General features: G+C 41.4%; 1 protein-coding gene across 5 annotated transcripts in view; it reads right to left on the reverse strand.

The window, feature by feature from the left end:
- LOC122539576 (AP-3 complex subunit sigma-2) overlaps positions 1 to 21,465 on the reverse strand; it is a 95,551-nt gene that overhangs the window by 70,606 nt on the left and 3,480 nt on the right. For 3 of the 5 annotated variants that reach the window (XM_043674571.1, XM_043674572.1, XM_043674570.1), the window contains exons 1-2: positions 6,915 to 7,022; positions 5,860 to 5,951 (exon numbers count right to left, since the gene is read on the reverse strand). In XM_043674571.1, coding sequence (XP_043530506.1) covers positions 5,860 to 5,951; positions 6,915 to 6,983 — 161 coding nt within the window. In that variant the 5' untranslated portion in view covers positions 6,984 to 7,022. Of the gene's footprint in view, positions 1 to 5,859; positions 5,952 to 6,914; positions 7,023 to 15,197; positions 15,225 to 16,008; positions 16,173 to 20,962; positions 21,170 to 21,465 lie in introns of those variants that run through there. The other 2 variants (XM_043674573.1, XM_043674569.1) reach the window with 2 other exon arrangements.

The following is a 21,465-nucleotide window of genomic DNA, read 5'->3' on the forward strand; positions in this document are numbered from 1 at the left end:
TTATTGAGGAGAAAGTGAGGTCTGCAGATGCTGGAGATCAGAGCTGAAAATGTGTTGCTCCCATCCTGCCCCCTGTAAAAACGCCATCCCATTCTCCCCATTCCTTCGTCTCCGCCGCCTCTGCTCCCAGGAGGACCAGTTCAAAATACGTACAACACAGATGGCCTCCTTCTTCAAGGACCGCAATTTCCCCCCGACGTGGTCGACGATGCCCTCCACTGCATCTCTTCCACTTCCCGCTCCTCCGCCCTTGAGCCCCGCCCCTCCCACCGCCACCAGGACAGAACCCCACTGGTCCTCACCTACCACCCCACCAATCTCCATGTTCATCGCATCATCCGCCGTCATTTCCGCTACCTCCACACGGACCCCACCACCAAGGATATATTTCCCTCCCCTCCCCTATCAGCGTTCCGTAAAGACCACTCCCTCCGTGACTCCCTCGTCAGATCCACACCCCCCACCAACCCAACCTCCACTCCCGGCCCCTTCCCCCGCCACCGCCGTAGGTGCAAGACTTGCGCCCACACCTCCCCCCTCCCCTCCCTCCAAGGCCCCAAAGGAAACTTCCATATCCGCCACAGATTCACCTGTACCTCCACACATATCATCTATTGCATCCTTTGCACCCGATGTGGCCTCCTCTATATTGGGGAGACTGGCCGCCTACTTGCGGAGCGTTTCAGGGAACACCTCTGGGACACCCGGACCAACCAACCCAACCACCCTGTGGCTCAACATTTCAATTCCCCCTCCCACTCCACCCAGGATATGCAGGTCTTTGGACTCCTCCATCGTCAGACCACAGCGAAACGATGGTTGGAGGAAGAACGCCTCATCTTCCGGCTAGGAACCCTCCAACCACAAGGGATGAACTCGGATTTCACCAGTTTCCTCATTTCCCCTCCCCCCAGCCTGTCTCAGTCAAATCCATCAAATTCAGCACCGCCTTCCTAACCTGCAATCTTCTTCCCCCGGGTGCTTTAGATGGGTCAGTTTTTGTCCAGTGCATGCAGGTTGGTTTCCTGACCACAATTCGGCTATGTTTACTTTAGCGATGGAAAGGGATAGGTATATACCGCGGGGCAAGAATTATAACTGGGGTAAAGGCAATTATGTTGCAAGGCAAGATTTAGGATGCGTAGGATGGGAAAGGGAACTGCAGGGAATGGGCACAATTGAAATGTGGAGCTTATTCGAGAAACAGCTACTGCAGGTCCTTGTTAAATGTGTACTTGTCAGGCAGGGAGGAAGTGGTCAAGCAAGGGAGCCCTGGTTTACTAAAGAATGTGAATCTCTAGTCAAGAGGAAGAAGGCCTATGGAGGATGAGATATAAAGGCTCAGGTAGGGCACTTGAGAGTTACAGGTTAATCAGGAAACACCTAAAGAAACAGTTAAGAGGAGCCAGGAGGAGATATGACAAGTCATTGGCAGACAGGATCAAGGAAAACCATAAGGCTTTCTATCGGTATATCTGGAATAAAAGAATCACTACAGAAAGATTAGGGCCAATCAAGGATAGTAGTGGGAAGTTGTGCGTGGAGTCAGAGGAGATAGGGGAAGCGCTAAAAAAATATTTTTCATCAGTATTCACACTAGAAAAAGACAATGTTGGCAAGGTAAATACTGAGATACAGGCTACCAGACGAGACAAGATTGAGGTTCACAAGGAGGAGTTGTTAGCAATTCTGGAAAGTGTAAAAATAGATAAGTCCCCTGGGCTGGATGAGATTTATCCTAGGGAGGAGATTGCAGAGCCTTTGGCTTTGATCTTTATGTCATCATTGTCGACAGGAATAGTGCCAGAAGACTGGAGGATAGCAAATGCTGTTCCCTTGTTCAAGAAGGGGAGTCAGGACAACCCTGGTAATTAGAGGCCAGTGAGTCTTACTTCAGTTGTGGGTAAGGTGTTGGAAAATGTTATAAGAGTTAGGATTTATAATCATCTAGAAAGGAATAGTTTGATTAGGGATAGTCAACACGGTTGTGAAGGGTAGGTCATGCCTCACTAACTTTATTGAGTTCTTTAAGAACATGACGAAACAGGTGGATGAAGGTAAAGCAGTTGATGTGGTGCATATGGACTTCAGTAACCCATTTGATAAGGTTCCCCATGGGATTGAGGGGGATTTAGCAGTTTTGATCAGAAATTGGCTAGCTGAAAGAAGACAGAAATTGGTGGTTGATGAGAAATATTCATCCTGGAGCTCAGTTACCAGCGGTGTACCACAAAGATCTGTTTTGTATTGACTGCTGTTTGTCATTTTTATTAATGACCTGGACGAGGGTGTAGAAGGATGGGTTAGTAAATTTGCAGATGACACTAAGGTCGGCAGAGTTGTGGATAGTGCAGAAGGATACCTCAGTTACAGAGGGACATAGATATGCCGCAGAGCTGAGCTAAGAGGTGGCAAATGGAGTTTAATGCGGAAGTGTGAGGTGATTCTCTTTGGAAGGACCAACTGGAATAAAGAGTACTAGGCTAAAGGTAAGATTCTTGGTAGTGCAGATGGGTAGAGGGATCTCAGTGTCCAAATACATAGATCCCTGAAAGTTGCCACCCAGGTAGATAGGATTGTAAAGAAGGCATACGGTGTGTTAGCCTTTATTGGTAGAGGGACTCAGTTTCAGAACCATTAGGTGATGCTGCAGCTGTACAAAATTTTGCTGTGGCTGCATTTGGAGTATTGCATATAGTTCTGGACACCTCAGTATAGGAAGGATATGGAAGCTTTGGAAAGGGGTCAGAGGAAATTTACTCGGAAGTTGCCAGGTATAGAGGGAAGGTCTTACGAGGAAAGGCTGGGGCACTTGAGGCTGTTTTCATTAAAGAGAAGATTGAGAGGTGACTTAATTGAGACATACAAGATAATCAGAGGGTTAGACAGGGTGGGCAGTGCAAGCCTTTTTCCTCGGATGGCCAGCACGAGGAGACATAGTTTTAAATTGAGGGGCGACAGATGTAGGACAAGTGTCAGAGGTAGTTTCTTAACTCAGAGAGTAGTATGGGCATGGAACGCATTGCCTGCAACAGTAGACTCGTCAAATTTAAGGACATTTAAATGGTCATTGCATTAACATATGGATGAAAATGGAATAGTGTAGGTTAGATGGGCTTCAAATTGGTGTTACAAGTCGGCACAACATAAAGGGCCAAAGGGCCTGTACTGCACTGTAGTGTTCAATGTTCTGGTTTCCTCCCAGAATGAAAAGATGTGCAGCTTAGGTGGTTTTGCCATGCTAAATTGCTCCATAGTGTACCAAGAATTTGTGGGCTAAGTGGATTAGCCATGGGAAATGTGGGGTTATGGGGATTAGCAGGGGTCTGGACAGTTGTTAGACTTGACGGGCCAAATCCTCTGCAAGCATTCTATGAAGCAGTGAGGTTTGATTCTTACCTCAGTGCATTCACCTGAGTCTCTAATTCACTCTTCCAAACCACCAACAGACCTGCAGCAAGCTCTATTCCTGTATCTGCTTTATAAGCGTAAGAATTATGTAGTTCATGCTGCCTCTCACAAACTTAAATATCATCTAATTTATCATTCTGTCAACATGAAATCTATTGCTTTTTGATTTTATTTCAGAACTACAAGAGGGCAGGTTTGGGGGTAATAACTAAATATGGAAATGTTGTAGATTGCGGGTAGTAGGGATATTCCGGGTAACTACAGACCATTGAGCCTGATGTCGATGGTGGGGAAGTTGCTAGAGAAGGTACTGAGGGATAGGATCTATTTATATTTAGAAAAGAATGGTCTTATCAGTGATAGGCAACATGGTTTTGTGTGGGGAGATCGTGCCTTACCAACTTAATAGAGTTCTTCAAGGAAGTGACCAAGTTGATAGATGAAGGAAGGGCTGTTGATGTCATATACGTGGACTTTAGTAAGTCGTTTGATAAGGCTCCCCATGGTAGATTAATGGAGAAAGTGAAGTCACATGGTGTGCAGGGTGTTCTAGCTAGGTGGATAAAGAACTGGTTGAGCAACAGGAGACAGAGAGTAGTAGATCAAGGGAGTTTCTTGAAATGGAGAAAGGTGACAAGTGATGTTCCACAGGGGTCAGTGTTGGGGCCACTGTTTTTATAATATACCTAAATGATCTGGAAGAGGGCACTGTTGGTATGATCAGCAAGTTTGCAAATGACACACAGATTGGTGGAGTAGCAGAAAGCATAAGGGACTGTCAGAGAATACAGGAGGATATAGATAGACTGGAGAGTTGGGCGTAAAGGTGGCAGACGGTTTTCAATCCAGACAAATGTGAGGTAATACATTTAGGCAAGACTAATTCTAGAGCGAATTATACAATGAACAGAAGAGCCTTGGGAAAAGTTGATGGGCAGAGAGATCTGGGAGTGCAGGTCCATTGTACCCTGAAGGTTGCTGCACAGATGGATAGAGTGGTCAAGAAGGCATATGGTATGCTTGCCTTCACTGGACGAGGTATTGAGTATAAGAGTTGGCAAGTCATGTTAAAATTGTACAAGACATTGGTTCGGCTGCATTTAGAATATTGTGTTCTGGTCGCCCCATTACCAAAAGGATGTGGATGCTTTGGAGAGCATACAGAAAAGGTTTACGAGGACGTTGCCTGGTATGGAAGGCGCTAGCTACGAAGAAAGGTTGAGTAGGCTAGGTTTATTTTCATTAGAAAAAAGGAGATCGAGGGGGGGACCTGATTGAGGTTTACAAAATCATGAAGGGTATAGACAGGGTGGATAGAGACAAGCTTTTTCCCATGGTGAAGGATTCAATAACGAGAGGTCACACTTTCAAGGTGAGAGGTGAAAAGTTTAAGGGGGATTAGATTAGATTAGATTACTTACAGTGTGGAAACAGGCCCTTCGGCCCAACAAGTCCACACCGACCCGCCGAAGCGTAACCCACCCATACCCCTACAATTACCCCTTTACCTAACACTACGGGCAATTTAGCATGGCCAATTCACCTGACTTGCACATCTTTGGACTGTGGGAGGAAACCGGAGCCCCCGGAGGAAACCCACGCAGACACGGGGAGAACGTGCAAACTCCACACAGTCAGTCGCCTGAGTCGGGAATTGAACCCGGGTCTCTGGCGCTGCGAGGCAGCAGTGCTAACCACTGTGCCACCGTGCCGCCCACAAATACGCGGTAAGTACTTCACACAGAGGGTGGTGAGCGTTTGGAACGCGTTGCCAGCAGAGGTGGTAGAGGCAGGCACGGTAGATTCATTTAAGATGCGCTTGGATAAATGCATGAGTAGGTGGGGAGTAGAGGGATACAGATGCTTAGGAATTGACCGACAGGTTTAGACATTACATTTTGATCGGCTCAGGCTTGGAGGGCCGAAGGGCCTGTTCCTGGGCTGTAAATTTTCTGTGTTCTTTCTTATAACACAATTTGCTAGCAAATCATCAAGATTCACTCCAGATAGGATTTGATCATTTTACAGTATAAAAGAATTAGTGAATTTAACACTGTCTGGGAGCTAAATTAACATGTTCTGTTCAAAATTTGCACGACTGTTAACTAAATTGTTTATATTAATTCAGCTTCATGATAATCACAATTAGAAACATCAAGATAACAATGTGGAAGTGAACCACTTATTCTTACTCATTTTGTTAATCAATCCTCAACACAAACTCTTAAAAGAGCCCTAATCTCATAAACACTAATTTTTTGTGACATCATATCTTGAAAACCTAAATGAACCAACTCCACTCCTCCTCCTTTCCCTATCATGTTTACCACAGCCCCAAACATTTATAACATAGTGTGCATGTGGTGCCCCACCTATAGGAGCTGAGCAGTAAAAATCTGTCCAGACCAACTGCCACTTGGGAGTTTCTTCAATAATCAACCCACTCACCTGCCACCTTCCAAAAAGTTGCAGACATTTTCATCTCTCCTGGAGACTAGATGGAACGTCTCTCGGATGATCTGCTGTTGCATGTCCTCTGACTGAAGTTTCAAAACAAACATATAAGCTTTGAGAACTACTGAAGCTGTTGCTGTGACACTGGTGGTGCTCAAAGAAACAAGCACAGCACCAATCAACATTACAACTGAACAGCATGTGTAGTCTTCAGTCAAAAATGGAAAGACAAGCACATGCAGATCTACTAGAAATAAACAGAATATACACTCTGCAGTCTTTCGGAACAAGATCCACATTAATAGGGATACAATTACATCAATCATTGTGAATTCGTTCTCAAATTATTTCATTATGAGTCCCAGATATAGAGAGCCAGAAGTGCACCAACAGCAATTGGGTAGGAATGAAAGCATTCAGTTTAGGATTTCCAATTAATAAACGTATTCATACAATTTAAGGACAGCAATTGGGAACAAAGGTGATGGACAGAAAAAAAAACCTAAATACTGAAATTGTACAAGGAATGGCAAAATCATATTTGACTTCGTTGATTTTTATAGGTAAAAACTGAAAGAGTCAACAAGGTCATTTAAAAGTGTTTCCTAAAGTACAGCAAAATTGACTTCATAAAAATTGAAATGAGATGGAAGAGGTAAGGTCAGGAAATATGACACAATGGTGACAGGTTAAGTTTAATTGTGGAGGAATTGCAGAGTGGGGTCGCCCAGAGCCCAGCGTTGAGACCCCTACTCTTCCGCATGTATATTAATGGATATAACCTAGCCACAGAGACATTAATGATAGCTTTAGGATGAGAAATGTTAATAAACACTGAGGAGATCGGCGGGCTGGATAGTAGTGTAAAGCGGTGCTTGTGAGGAGATGGGTTTTGGAAAGGAGACTCTCTGGACCATGGCGGACGGTAAAGGCCAGGAGCTGGAGCGGGACGGTCATAGATTTTGGATTTTTTACACAAAACCGTTTTTAAATGAAATATTCGCCCAAAGTGGCCGGGGGGGAGCCAAGTCCCAGGCTCGGGTACTCACGAAGCGTTCATAGAAACGGCTGAGCCGCGGCTTCCCATGATTATTAAAGATCAGAATCGCCTTAATCATTCTGCCATTCACTGGTGCTACACCACTTCCTGTCCCCCGCCTCCCGGCGCAACGCCTCTTCCGGTCCCCCACTGTAGCACCTTGAAGAGCTGGGCTCACACAATGTTGTTGGACAGATTAGATTACATTACAGTGTGGAAACAGGCCCTTCGGCCCAACAAGTCGACACCGACCCGCCGAAGCGCAACCCACCCATTCCCCTACATTTACCCCTTACCTAACACTACGGGCAATTTAGCATGGCCAATTCACCTGACCCTGCACACCTTTGGACTGTGGGAGGAAACCGGAGCACCCGGAGGAAACCCACGCATTCACGGGGAGAACGTGCAAACTCCACACAGTCAGTCGCCTGAGGCGGGAATTGAACCCGGGTCTCTGGCGCTGTGAGGCAACAGTGCTAACCACTGTGCCACCCATAAAGTTTCAGGATTGTGACTCAGCGGCACTGAGGGAATAGCGAAATATTTCCAAGTTAGGATGGTGAGTGACATGGAGGGAAACTAGCAGGGGGTGCTATCCCCATGTATCTGCTGCCCTTGTTCTTCTAGATGGAAGTGGTTGTGCGTTTAAGAAGGTGCTGTTTGAGCATCGTTGGTGAATTACTGCAGTGCGACTTGTTGATGGTAAACAATGCTGTTATTGAGTGTTGATGGTGGAAGGAGTGGATGTGGTGCCAATAGAGTGGGCTGCTTTGTCTTGGATGGTGTCAAGCTTGTTGGGTGTTCTTGGAGCTGCACCCATTCAAGAAGTGGAGATTATTCCATCACACTCCTGACTTGCAGATGGTGGACAGGCTTTGGGGAGTCAGGTGAGCTCCTCACTGCAGCAGTCTGCACTTCTGACTTGCTCTTGTAGCCACAGTGTTTAAATGACTAGTTCAGTTCAATTTCTGGTCAGTGGCAACCTCTAGGATGTGGACAGTGGTGGATTCTTAGGGGGCCTATAAACTACTCCCCCACAAATGACCCTTTAAACTTTCTATCTCTTATCTCTATCCAAAAAATATCATGCTGGGTCCACTGTTTTTTGTCATTTATAAATGAATATGTGAGTATAGAAGGAATAGAATGTAGGAACAAAAGAGAAATACAACACAGAAGCAGGACTTTTGGTCCTCCAAGCCTGTGCTGTTCATCATGCCCTAGCTAAACTGAAAAACAAACCTGACTTGATGTGGTCCATATTCCTCCATTCCCTCCCTATTCACCTAACCATCCAGATGCCTCTTAAATGTTGACAAGTGCCTGCTTCCAATACCTCTTCTGGCAGTGCATTCCAGTCTCCTACCACTCTCTGTGAGATAATCTTCCCCCACACATTTACCTTCAACTTTCCCCTCTCACCTTAAACCTCTGACCTCTTGTAATTGAAATTTCAACACTGGGAAAAAAAACCTCTGACTATCCATCCTATCTATGCCTCTCATTATTCTGTGGATCTCTAGCAGGTCTCCTCTCAGCTACTATCTTTCCAGTGAACACAATTCTAATCATTTTTAATCTTTTCTCATAGCCAATGCCCTGAGCTGAGGTAACACCCCAGTGAGACTTCTCTCCAAAGCTTCCACATCCTTCTGGTAGTATGGTGACCAAAACTGCACATGGTACTCCAAATGTGGCCAAACAAGGGTTTTATATAGCTATAACATGTCTTATGAAGATGTGGGTGTACTGTACCTTTAAAAGAGTTAAAAGCTAGCAGAACTACCAGACAGCAAGTGTTCTGAACAAGATATAATGTTACATGTGCTTGAGTAGCTTGGATAGCTGGTTGCCTGGAAATGACAAAACAGATCTGAATCAGGCCAATCAATTTTAAATTATACCCCAACAAAACCAAACTCCAATCAAATTTGAATTTACTATATTGACAATCTTAAAAGCCAATGACACAATCTGATGCTTTGGGGTATAAGACTGGAGAAAACTGAACAGTTGGGAGGAGAACCGTCAAGTCACCAGCATCTGCAGACTGCCAGAGAATAGCTCTCTTCAGGGTATCTTTATTGATCAGTGACCTGTGAAGCAGAAATCCCTAAGAAGAAGAAAATTCGACATCTGGCTGGTTCTTGAAAAGTTGAATTTCGGTGAATCTTAATCAGGGGTTTTATTGGACTAGTATTATAGAAGGGAAAGTAAAAGATAGGTTAGAGGAAGGAGTTGTAAATAGTTGTTAGTTAATTATTCTGTTATATTTTAAGAAATAAAGTTGTTACTTTATACTTCAACTAGTTCTTGGCCTCTCGAATTTTTGCAGATTACTGCACGGGATAAATCTTTTCTGTGTTGCTGGTTTAAATTAAGCAGGAGGGTTTACCATGTGTTGTAACGGTTTGTGGGCTCATTGTCGGGATTTGAACTGGTTTGAACAGGTTTGGGGTTACGAAAAATCCTAGCAGATTTAAATACCTGCAGGTTAGTGTCCTAGATTTTTAAATAAAACGTAGGTGAGGCAGTTTGTTTACTTTCGGTGACTTGTGGTAGATTAAATTGAAAGTGAGAGAAATGGCCCTTAAAATTGCTAAAGAGGTTCTGGGATTTGAAGATGATTATCAAATTTGCCAAGAAATTTAGAAGGAAAGAAAAAAGCCATACTTTTAGAATTAACAAATAAGTTAGATTTGGGTTTAACCAAGGACAAAAATAAAGCTGAAAATGTAAAGGAGTTTCTCAAACACTTAGGTGTATCAGAGAAACAGACAAGTGCGAAGGACATAGCAAAACCTAAATTACAATTGAGGAAAATGGAGTTAGAAGATAAACAAAGGGGGAGAGAGAAAGGGAGAGAGAGAGAAAGTTCTTAGCTGAGCAAAGAGAGAGAATTTGAACTTGAGAAGTTGCAACTTAGTAAGCAAAGTCAAGTTAACAGGATGGAGATTGTAGTCTCACAATCCAGGTCTTTTTCAATATATAATTTCAGTTAATTTACACTATAAACATTGACTATAAATTCTGCGTCTTACGATCTTATACTCCACAACCGCTCTGAAGCAGCACTCTTCACCAGAAGTAGCGCTCTGAAAGCTAGGCTTCCAAATAAATCTGTTTGACTATAACCTGGTGTTGTGTGACTTTTAAGGATGGAGATTTAAAGAGAAGTTAGTGATATAAACAAATATGTCAAAACTGCTACACTTTGATGAGAAATTTCATTTGAAAATTTGGTTAGGCAGATAGAGTGGTCCAAGGATTTATGGGTAATGCTAGTTCAGACTCAAATGGTCGGCAAAGGTAGTGAGGTATTTGCCATGCTGTCAGATGAGGTGTCAAGAGATTATGAAGAAGCTAAACAGGCTATTTTAAGTGCTTATGAATTGGTACCAGAAGCCTATAGACAGCGGTTCAGAAACACAAAGAAGGGATCACATTAGACTTGTGTTGAATTCCAAAGAATTAAATAGTCATTTTAATCGATGGGTGCGTGCTTTAAAAATAGATAGGACGTTTGAGGCTCTAAGAGCGATTATTCTGCTGGAGGAGTTTAAAAACGAACTTCCAGAGATGGTAAGAATTCACGTGGAGGAATAAAAAGTTCAGGAAGTAAGAAGGGCAGCAGAATTAGCAGATGAGCAAATGTTGGTGCATAAGACAAGCTCCTGGCCAGAATTTCATCCTGTGAGGGATAGAAGTTGGGAGAAAGGAGGATCCTACGGTATGGAACTAAGAGTAGAGAGCACTGGTAAGAATTTACCACAGAATAAAAAAGAGGATGGAAAGGAGGAGAAAGGCCTCGGGCATTTTCATTATAATATAGTGGGACACAGAAAATTACAGTGCCAGTGGTTTCAGAAGTGTGGTATCAGACCTTGAAGACCATGTTGAGAGCATACTGTCAGGATTACCCAAATGATTGGGATAAAGGAATCCCATTCATATAGTTTGCCATTAGAGATGCCCTAAACGAATCTACTCAGTTCACTCCCTTCGAGTTAATATTCGGTCATGAAGCGAGAGGCCCTTTGAAATTAATTAAAGAAAAATTGACAGAATCAAAGTCGGTAATTTCACATTTAGATTGTGTATTGGAGGTGAGGTAGAGACTAAATTGTGTAGGTGAGTTAGCTAAACAGCATCTAAAGAGGGCACAGTATAGAATGAAGCAGGTGGCAGATAAAAGTTCTGAGATTCAGACATTTTCCCGAGGGGATGATGTGTTAGTACTGTTACCATTAATAGGAGATCCTTTCAAAACCAGGTTTAGTGGTCCCTATCAAATTGGAAAAAAAAAGTTGAATCAGGTGAACTATCTAGTAAAGATGCCAGATCAAAAAAAAAGGTTTCGGGTATGTCATGTGAACATGTTGAAACCGTATTATACTAGAGAGAAAGAACCAGAAAAACAGACGTTAGTTACTGCCCTGCAGAGTGAGGAATCAAATCCAGATGATGTGGATTTTGATGTGCCTCAAAATAGATGAAAAAATGAAGAATGGATATCCCATTATCTCCATATGAGGAGTGGGATAGCTTAGTAAGCTCTCTATCTCAAGAGCATAGAACGCAGTTGAAAGATTTGTTATTGCAGTATAAGGACATATGTAAAATCAAATGGGGAGGACTAATGTTATTGTACATGAAGCAGATGTAGGGAATACTGCTCCAATAAAACAACATCCCTATTGGCTTAATCCTTTCAAAGCCAGGCAGGTCCAGGTGGAGGTGGAGGCCATGCTCAACGAGGACATTGTTGAACCAAGCCAGAACGAGTGGAGTTTATCGATCGTCTTAGTTCCCAAACTGGACGGGACTCAACGATTCTGCGTGAATTATCGGAAGGTCAACGCAGTTATAAAATTGGACTCCTATCTAATTCCTAGATTGGAGGACTGTATCGAGAAAGTCAGTCAAGCTAGTTAACTCACCAAATTGGACTTAATGCGTGGTTACTGGTAGGTACCTTTATCAGAGACAGCGAAAGAAATTTCTGCGTTTGTAACCCCAAATGGACTATATCAATTTAAAGTGATGCTCTTTGGAATGAAGAACGCACCTGCCACATTCCAAAGACTCATGAACAGAATTGTAGCTGGATTAACAGACTGCGCGTCTATTTGAATCTTTGAACTGTGGGAGGAAACGGAGCACCTGGAGGAAACCCGCACGGACAGGAGAATGTGCAGAATCCATACAGACCGTTGCTCAAGACTGAATTGAACCCAGCTTCCTGAAACTGTGAGGCAGCAATGCTAAGCACTGAGTCACCATGCCACCCCAATCCTCAATAACTTGTTTAGAGCCCTCTCTACTTTTCTGATGGTACAGTTCATAGAACACTGTTTTCTTCAATCTGCCTGGAATGTTAGCTTTGGAACCGGAGATGCAGGGAGATAATTTCCAGTCACATGGACAGTGGCTAGTCCATTAAACTTGATTTTTCACAGGTTTTGTCTCAGAAACGGTACTCAATATCTCTCATTTAAGAAAAAAATTATGAAGTTTTTTTTAACCAAATTAGCAGTATTTCCCCAAACATTAAAAGAGTAAAAGTTGAAACACTAGCAAATGAACTTTATTAGCAGCAGTATACAAAAATGCACTCGAGATATTTTCAATAACTTATATGTTGCTCATTTGAAATCACTAAAAATAATTATTCTAAACTATGATGCAATTCCTGAAGAAGGGCTTATGCCCGAAACGTCGATTCTCCTGTTCCCTGGATGCTGCCTGACCTGCTGCGCTTTTCCAGCAACACATTTTCAGCTATGATGCAATCACGTCAGGCGATCACCTCAATTTTCCACTTCTGACTGTTTGATAACGGATGGAAAATTTCACATTCATCAGAAAATGAGTCAAGGCATCAACTAATAGAGTTACACAACTTTAGCACAAAATTGATATGTTTTATTTGAAAAGCTGATGTGGAAAATTTACACTGATACAAACCATAGCAGAGGATTGATTAAACATTGTCAAAAGCTTTTGGTATCAATCCTTTCATTCCTGACCTGGTCAAATTTAAGCTTTACAGAAATCCATGTAAAACTAGTGTAAACTTTATCAACAGAATTTCTGTTGCCTTTAGAAGTAAAGGTTAAGAGAATTATTGAATGGTAACAGTGCTTCCTATTGTGTCCAAGCTGCAAGAAATGGTTCCATTTCTCCAAGGCCCCACACCTTTTTTCCCCCTCTTAAGATAGTTTATCTTACTATTCGGGCAATGCATTCCAGAGCCTACCTACTTTGCATGAAAACATTTGTTGCTTCTTTTGTCATTCATTGTTTCTGCCAGTAGGAAAAGTTTCTCCCAAACTACCTGTATTCTGTCATCTCTTGTGACATTCACGAAATTTTAATTGTCAGCAAGTTGTACTAAGCTGCACCTGGAATTTGGTAAAGGATCTCAGCAATGAAGCCTGGAGAAAATATTTTATTACATTGGTCAATAATCTTAACTGCACACCTCAATCCCTCTGGTAATCGTTGACCACAGTTTATACAAAGTGATAATACGCTGGAATTAAACAGCACACACAATCAGAATTAATCATCTGTGGCAGGTTTCAAATGCAGGTGTTTAAAAGGAATTCCAACAGGCACACACAATTTGACCAGTCAATAAAAATTGATTCATTGTGTGGAGGTGCCAGGTTGAACTGGGTTGGACAAAGTCAGAAGTCACACTGACACCGGGTTATAGTCCAACAGGTGACTTTACCTGACAAAGCAGCAGCATTCCAAAAGCTTGTGATTCCAAATAAACCTGTTGGACTATAACCTGATGTTGTATGACTTCTGACTTTAAGGCATCATCATCAATTACTTTCAACATTTTGTTTTCCTAAAAAGTTTATTTTATAGTCTTATCTCTACTCTCCAAAGAAGGCATACAGTCCCTTCTCATACTTCAAGTACTAGAAATATACAGATGTAACTCTTGGTTCGCTCCTTCGAACATTCATGAACAGACTGGCTGGTCAATTGTAAGCAGAATGTCAAATCATATCACTATCATACAGCACATTGATATACCTGTCACTGAACCTTGTCAATCCCGCAATCAGTTCATAATGTATTTCTGTTTGAGACTTTGGAGGAGATTTGTAGCTCAGTTGTGGATGAGCTTGACTGGGACAATATATCCATTCTGAGACAGGCTAAACAAAGGCACACATGGGAATTTCTAGAGGCCTGGCATTCAAACTGGAACGGAAGCCCATTAACAAGCATATAGATTTGGACCCCATTTACCAACCTCTCAGAAACAGAACTGGGAATGATATCACCCACTACAACAAACAGAGACAGATAAATAGCAAGCGGGACAGAACACCAATGCTTCACTGGAGGCTCACTGATGATAGTACCTAGCATGGTGACGAAAGGCCTGCAAACAAATCCACCAGCTCGCGAGCAAACTTACAATGTGATATTACTAACATTTTGTCGATAACTTACACTTCACAATAAAATATTTTTGAGGCCAAAGGAAAAGGAAGAATAAACAGTGTAAGAGGTAAATTAAGGTCTGACCATTCAGAGTAGGTTTACAGGAAGCTTTTAAGAACATATTTGAATTTGTCAGTGAGAAATAAATTGAGATGCTCAGGGAGACAATTACAAAATGAGAATATGCAGAGACTATGAATGTAATAACCTTTAGGGGAATCAACAATTGTTGGACCTCCAACCATTTTGATCGTTGCTCTGTATTCATTGTATGAATCAAGGATAACTATACAGACAGACGACATGCTGGATGGTTATTTGAGCACATCAAGCAAACAATTGCAGATACTGGATTAGAGCCAGAGGACATTTAGCTGGAATGGTTCACTCAGTAATCTAGTCCAAGACTGGTTTTGGATTATTCCTTCACCAAATGGTCCGAACACACTGTGGAGGTCCAATCATCCAACTTGAAGAAAGTACCTTGTTTGACACCAACTGGTGCTCCAAATCAGCCATGTCACTAAGGGAATCACAAGGCAATATTGTTCCAAATAACATTACTTCAAGGATAATTTTAATAGTGAAGAAAATGAAGGCCTTTGCAGATATATCAGAATTATCCTCTGCAATCCTCTAGTTAATGTTGTAATGCTTAACAAGACATCATGGTTATTGAAGTTTAATTTGTTTTGGTTTTATTGTCAGTAAAGTTTTGCTCCAAATTTCAAAATCAAAAGTCGAATGAAAAATAGCTTGATCTGTGACCTCTTATCCTGTTCAATAATTTCCAGAATTGCTGCCATTTGTTGGTTTTGTTGATGTTAAGGAATCTCAATCAATCATTCTGGAAGAAAAAAAGATTAAATGAATATACTGAATGAACAGATCATTCATCAAAAAAAAATGGAAAGAGAAAATATTGAAAACAGAGGGTTAGTTCAGCAAAAATCAGACTTATATTCAGCCTTCAGGTGAACTGGAAAGGACTGCACAAAGGGAAACGACATACAAGCTAAGAATCAGAAATATGTCTCTGAATAGAGAATCTATCTATCTATGGACTGGATTCTAAAATGTTCAGATTTGAAGCAAACATTTTCACTGATCACAAGATAGATTCAATTTAGAAATTGCTCTTGGGTAGTGACACCAGGATCAGATCAGCTGCCTGTTACCCGCAGGACTGGATATGTAATTTTATCCATTAAATAACACAAGCCGTATATCACAGCCAGCACTGTTCTGCACCATTGCTGGAATGAAATACTCCCTCAAATGTCCAAACAAGAATCATATTTATAATCAATCTGAATTTTAAAGATTGCCTACAATTGCTTTGAAACACATTTTTAGAAACTATCACAATTTCCAACACTATGATTAAGCTAGCTACTGAAGCCAACTTCTATCCTTAATTTGTAAAAATGGGTATTATTGATATTTAATTTTAGATGTAATTTAATATTTACTGTCAGCTGTTCACGCAGATTTGCTGCATTTATTGTTTTGTAGACACTTGACAATGAATTCCTGAACAATATGACTCTTGAATGAAGTATCACTAAAGATTGGATAAATCTGTCAATATAAGGAGTAAGTGAAAGAAACACTCTCCATCCAAGTCTTACCCATTCATCCTCATCAACGCCTTCTCCCTGGGTGCAAGTTTTGGCCTCTTGCTCAGTTTTGCACTTTGCAGCAAATACATTGTCAGTCCAAGAAGTTCCCACCTTTTCACCTCCTGCAAAGTTGCATTTAGTCACAGTTCCAGCATCCATTTTGGCCAGTGAAACTAAAAAAAATGCATTCTTACAATAAGAGCTCGTGAAATTTTTAATCCTGTCAGAGACTTAGTCAAGCTTGGCTTATGGAAAGGTCACTCATTCAACTTCACGCTGAGTGACCCACAGCTGAAGGATACAAGGCGCAAGACTTAATTACTGTGAAACTTGTTTAAATGTCTATCATGGTCCAGTTAATAGTGGGGGTGGGGTGGGGTGGGCACACATTTTCCTTTTAGACTGTAAACTGGAATAGAAATCAGACACTACTAGAGACCTAAAATACTAGAATTCTGCAACTTGAAAAATTAAAAAGTGCAGATATTTAGCTATACATGACAATGTTGCTTTTGTAGTAATGAGATCATTATATTATTGAGACAGAGCAATATCAGGAGGTTTTGAATTAAGGAAAAGCTGCCTGATAACATCCTTCAGATTGGTCAAGCCATTGAGTCCTCAGTAGCAGTCTGTCAGGTAAATTGATCATCTGGTGGTCAATTGGATAATTACAAATTTGTGATGGCTTGTGGAAGAGCAAGACTCAATTATTGATGCAGTGTTGTTGCGATAATACAGTGAACTTCTGATATTTCAGATATATAGCATTTATCGAAAGTATCAAATCATAAAATAGTTTGGTAGGGTATTCATACTGGATTTACAGATGAAAAACTCCAAACAAACATCACATCATTAGATGCATTAGATCATGGATATTATCAGCCTTTGAATCCCACAGCAGCACTCTGGCGGCGGCGGCAGTGGCAGCAGCAGCAGCATGGGGTGGGCTGGTGTAGCTTGAAGTGGGGAAATGGTGGAGAAGTTATCTTTCTTTATTTTATTTTAAGTTAATGAGAATGACGATGATTCATGGCAACAGTATAAACTTTTCACTATGTTATATTAACTACACATGACAAGAAACGGTTCACTAAGGTGCTAGTTAAAACAAGATTTGCTGTACAAGAAAAGATCCATGTCCACCAAAACAGCGGTCAAATTGAAGAATGACAATCGTTATATAGATACCAGCATATCGCCAATACTAAAAATAAAAGGAGAGAAACAACCTTGGATCTTCAGAATTGTTTTCTTGGTCTCTATTTTCAAGCTATGATATTTGTATCAAAAGTTTTTGTCTCTTTTGTCTAATTCGTGAATGAGTGTGTATGTATTTGCGGTTTCAAGAGGGTATTGTTTAAGTCATACAGTAGTACTCTTTTCTTCACTGCTATTTGTCAAAGTTCCTGTCAACATTGAAATCTGGTGTGATCCTGAGTAGCAGTCCATCAAGTAAGTTGATCATCTTGGTGATCAATTGGATAGTTACAAATTTTGACAGCTTGTGGTAGAGTTAGGCTCAATTATTGGTGCAGTCTTCCCAGTTAAGTCAACAAAAGCACTTCCATTTCTCACTCACAAGATTAGAGGTTTAAGTCCCAACCTAGGGATTAAGTACAGAAATCAAGGCTGACATCCTAGCTCTCACCTGAGCATGTGTGGCACACTCCGAAAGGTACTGCCTTAACAGTCTATAAGGAATTTGGACCCATTAATATACACTTGACATTTTTTTTAAAACATCCATTCTATACCTGTTTTTGTGCAATAAGCAAATGTAGCAATCATATTTGGATCCATGCATCCACATCATTGATACAGATTGTAAATAGGTGAGGTTCAGCATTAATATCTGTGGCATTACACTAGTTAAAGCTGGGCAATTTTTTTAATGACCTATTTACGCCTATTCTATACAGGATGCAAGTATTCTCCCAGGGGAGATTATAGTGTAGTATAATGTCACAAGGTTGATATTCCAATGTTCCTGGGGAAATGGGTTTGAATCCCACTGTATCAGATAGTGAAATGCGTGCAATAGCAATATGAAGATAAATAGCTAGCCCAATGGCAGACAATTAACCATTGTCAATTATCATTAAAAAACACTCTCGTTCACTAATGGCAATGTTATTACGCAGTCTGACCAATATCCAACTCTGGTCAGCAAAAGGAGGGGAAATAATGCTGGCCTAGCCTGTGAATAAATACATGAAACCTATTCAACTCTGTACCAACATTCCACATTATTGACTTCCCAATATTGCTCTTTAAAGAACCAATGCTCACTTTGGTTACATTTTCCTTTTTAAATACTTAAAACAGCTTTTAGGTTTAGTTATAATTGTGGAACATCAGTTCCATCACTACATTAATTTTCACAGCAATATACGCTGCTCCCATTTTGATTCCAGCCTTCATCTCCCTTGTTAACTACCCAGAGGGCTGTTGAAGGAATATTTGTTTAGTGACTTATGAAAAAATCTCTAAAATATATGGCACTGTCCTATCTTTTAACCCATTTCCCATATTGATTTAGCAAAGTGTCCTTGTAATTGCCTTGATTCAACTTCAAGACACTAGATTTGAGTGCGAGAGAGAGAGTGTGAAAGAATACGCACGTGAGAAGGAGAGACGCAGTGGGGGTTTGTCAGAGTAAAGAGCTGGAAGTGTGTGATCCTACTGTGCACAAATGGCTTTGTTTCTCATTTTCTAATTTTGACAATCAACTATTGGCTGCGAAGGATTTGGGGAATTCTAGACTTGATGGAAGCTCTTGCTTCTCATAAGGTGGGTGAACTTGCAGCATGGGTTGGTACCCAGGACTTCGATGTTGTGGCCATTTCAGAGACATGCGTAGAGCAGGGACAGGAATGATTGTTGCAGTTTCCAGGATTTAGATGCTTCAGTAAGAACAGAGAAGATGGTAAAAGAGGGGGAGGTGTGGCATTGTCAGTCAAGGACAGTATTACGGTGACAGAAAGAATATTTGAGGATTCGTCTATTGAGGTAGTATGGGTTGAGGTTATAAACAAGAAAGGAGAGGTCACTCTGTTGGGAGTTTTCTATAGGCCTCTGAATAGTTCCAGAGATGTAGAAGGGATAGCAAAGATAATTCTGGATAGGAGCGAGACTAACAGGGTTTTTGTTATGGGGGACTTTAACTTTCCAAATATAGTCAGAGTACTTTAGATGAGTCAGTTTTTATCCAATGTGTGCAGGATAGTTTCCTGACACACTGTGTAGATAGGCCAACAAGGGGCGAGGCCACATTGGATTTGGTACTGGGTAATGAACCTGGCCAAGTGTTTGATTGGAGGTAAGTGAGCACTATGGTGATAGTGACCACATTTCAGTTATGTTTACTTTAGCGATGGAAAGGAATAGGTATATACCGCAGGGCAAGAATTAATGCTGGGGAAAAAGCAATTATGATGCAATTAGGCAAGATTTAGGATGCATAGCATGGGGAACAAAACTGCAAGGAATGGGCACAATTGAAATGTGGAGCTTATTCAAGGAATAGGTACTACGTGTCTTTGTTAAGTATGTGCCTGTCAGGCAGGGAGGAAGTGGTCGGGTGAGGGGGCCCTGGTTTACTAAAGATGTTGAATCTCTTGTCAAGAGGAAGAAGGTGGCTTATGTTAGGATGAGACATAGAGGCACTTGAGAGTTACAGATAAGCCAGGAAAGACCTAAGGAGAGATCTAAGGAGAGATCTAAGAAGAGCCAGAAGGGGACATGAGAAGTCATTGGTAGATAGGATCAAGGAAAACCCTAAAGCTTTGTATAGGTATATCAGGAATAAAAGAATGACTAGAGAAAGATTTGGGCCAATCAAGGATAGTAGTGGAATATTGTGCATGGAGACGAGGAGATAGGGGAAGCGCTAAATTAATATTTTTTGTCAGTATTCATACTGGAAAAAGACAACGTTGTTGAGGAGAATATTGAGATACAGGCTACTAGATTAGACGGGAAGGAGGAGGTGTTAGCAATTCTGGAAAGTGTGAAAATTGATAATTCCCCTGGGCCAGATGGGATTTATCCTAGGATTCTCTGGGAAGCCAGGGAGAAAACTGCAGATTCTTTGGCTTTGATCTTTATGTCGTCATTGTCTACAGGAATAATGCCAGAAGACTGGAGGATAGTAAATGTTGTCTCCTTGTTCAAAAAAGGGAATAGAGACAACTCTGGTAATTATAGATCAGTGAGTCTTACTTCAGTGGTGGGTGTGGAAAGGATTATAAGAGATAGGATTTATAATCATCTGGAGAGGAATAAGCTGATTAGAGATAGTAAACACTATTTTGTGCAGGGTAGGTCGTGCCTCACAAAACTTATTGAGTTCTTTCAGATGGTGCTGCATTTAGAGTGTTGCATACAGTTCTGGTCACTGCATTATAGGAAGGATATGGAAGCTTTGGAAAGGATGCACAGGAGATTTATTAGGATGTTGCCTGGTATGAAGGGAAAGTCTTACGAGGAAAGGCTTGAGGAGGAAGTTGAGAGGTGACTTAATTGAGACATATGAGATAATCAGAGGGTTAGATAGGGTGGACAGTGAGAACCTTTTTCCTCAGATGGTGATGGCTAGCACGAGGGGACATAGCTTTAAATTGAGGGGTGACAGATACGGGATAGATGTCAGAGATAGTTTCTTTATTCAGAGTAGTAAGGGCATGGAACACACTGCCTACAACAGTAGTAGACTCACCAACTTTAGGGCATTTAAATGGTCATTGGATAAACATAAGGATGAAAATGGAATAGTGTAGGATAGATAGGCTTCAGATTGGTTTCACAGGTCGGCGCAACATCAAGGGCCAAAGGGACTGTACTATGCTGTAATGTGCTATGTTCTTGTTTTGTAAGAAAACCAGCAAACGATTTACAGCTGCAAAAACAACGAATGTCAGTATTGTCAATTATTCCAGGATGTAACACTCAAACTTACAAATAAAAGGACTGTCCCCCAGGGTTTTCAGTCGTAATCCATCTTCAACTTCCAGCTCAATGTTTTCCATCTCTCCCTCCAAGATCCAGAATGCCAAGCTGTGACTGGGGGTGTGTTTCTCTGAGATTTTAATAAGCTCTGGTTTATTAATCAATTGCTTCAGATCTTCAACTGAAATCTTATCTGTCTGTCCCGCTGGTTCCACCTCTGCCACATGACATAAAACATGAAAACAAAAAGTTAAGAAACAGACTCTTAAGTCCATGGCATTAGGTGTTTGACAATTTTCACCTGCTTTTTGATGCGAGGTGCTGCATTTTGGGAAAGCAAATCTTAGCAGGACTTACACACTTAATGGTAAGGTCCTAGGAAGTGTTGCTGAACAAAGAGACCTTGGAGTGCAGGTTCATAGCTCCTTGAAAGTGAAGTCGCAGGTAGATAGGATAGTGAAAAAGGCGTTTGGCATGCTTTCCTTTATTGGACAGACTATTGAGTACAGGAGT

The sequence above is a fragment of the Chiloscyllium plagiosum genome, chromosome 32 (genome assembly GCF_004010195.1).
Source record: "Chiloscyllium plagiosum isolate BGI_BamShark_2017 chromosome 32, ASM401019v2, whole genome shotgun sequence".
Classification (NCBI taxonomy): Eukaryota; Metazoa; Chordata; class Chondrichthyes; order Orectolobiformes; family Hemiscylliidae; genus Chiloscyllium; species Chiloscyllium plagiosum.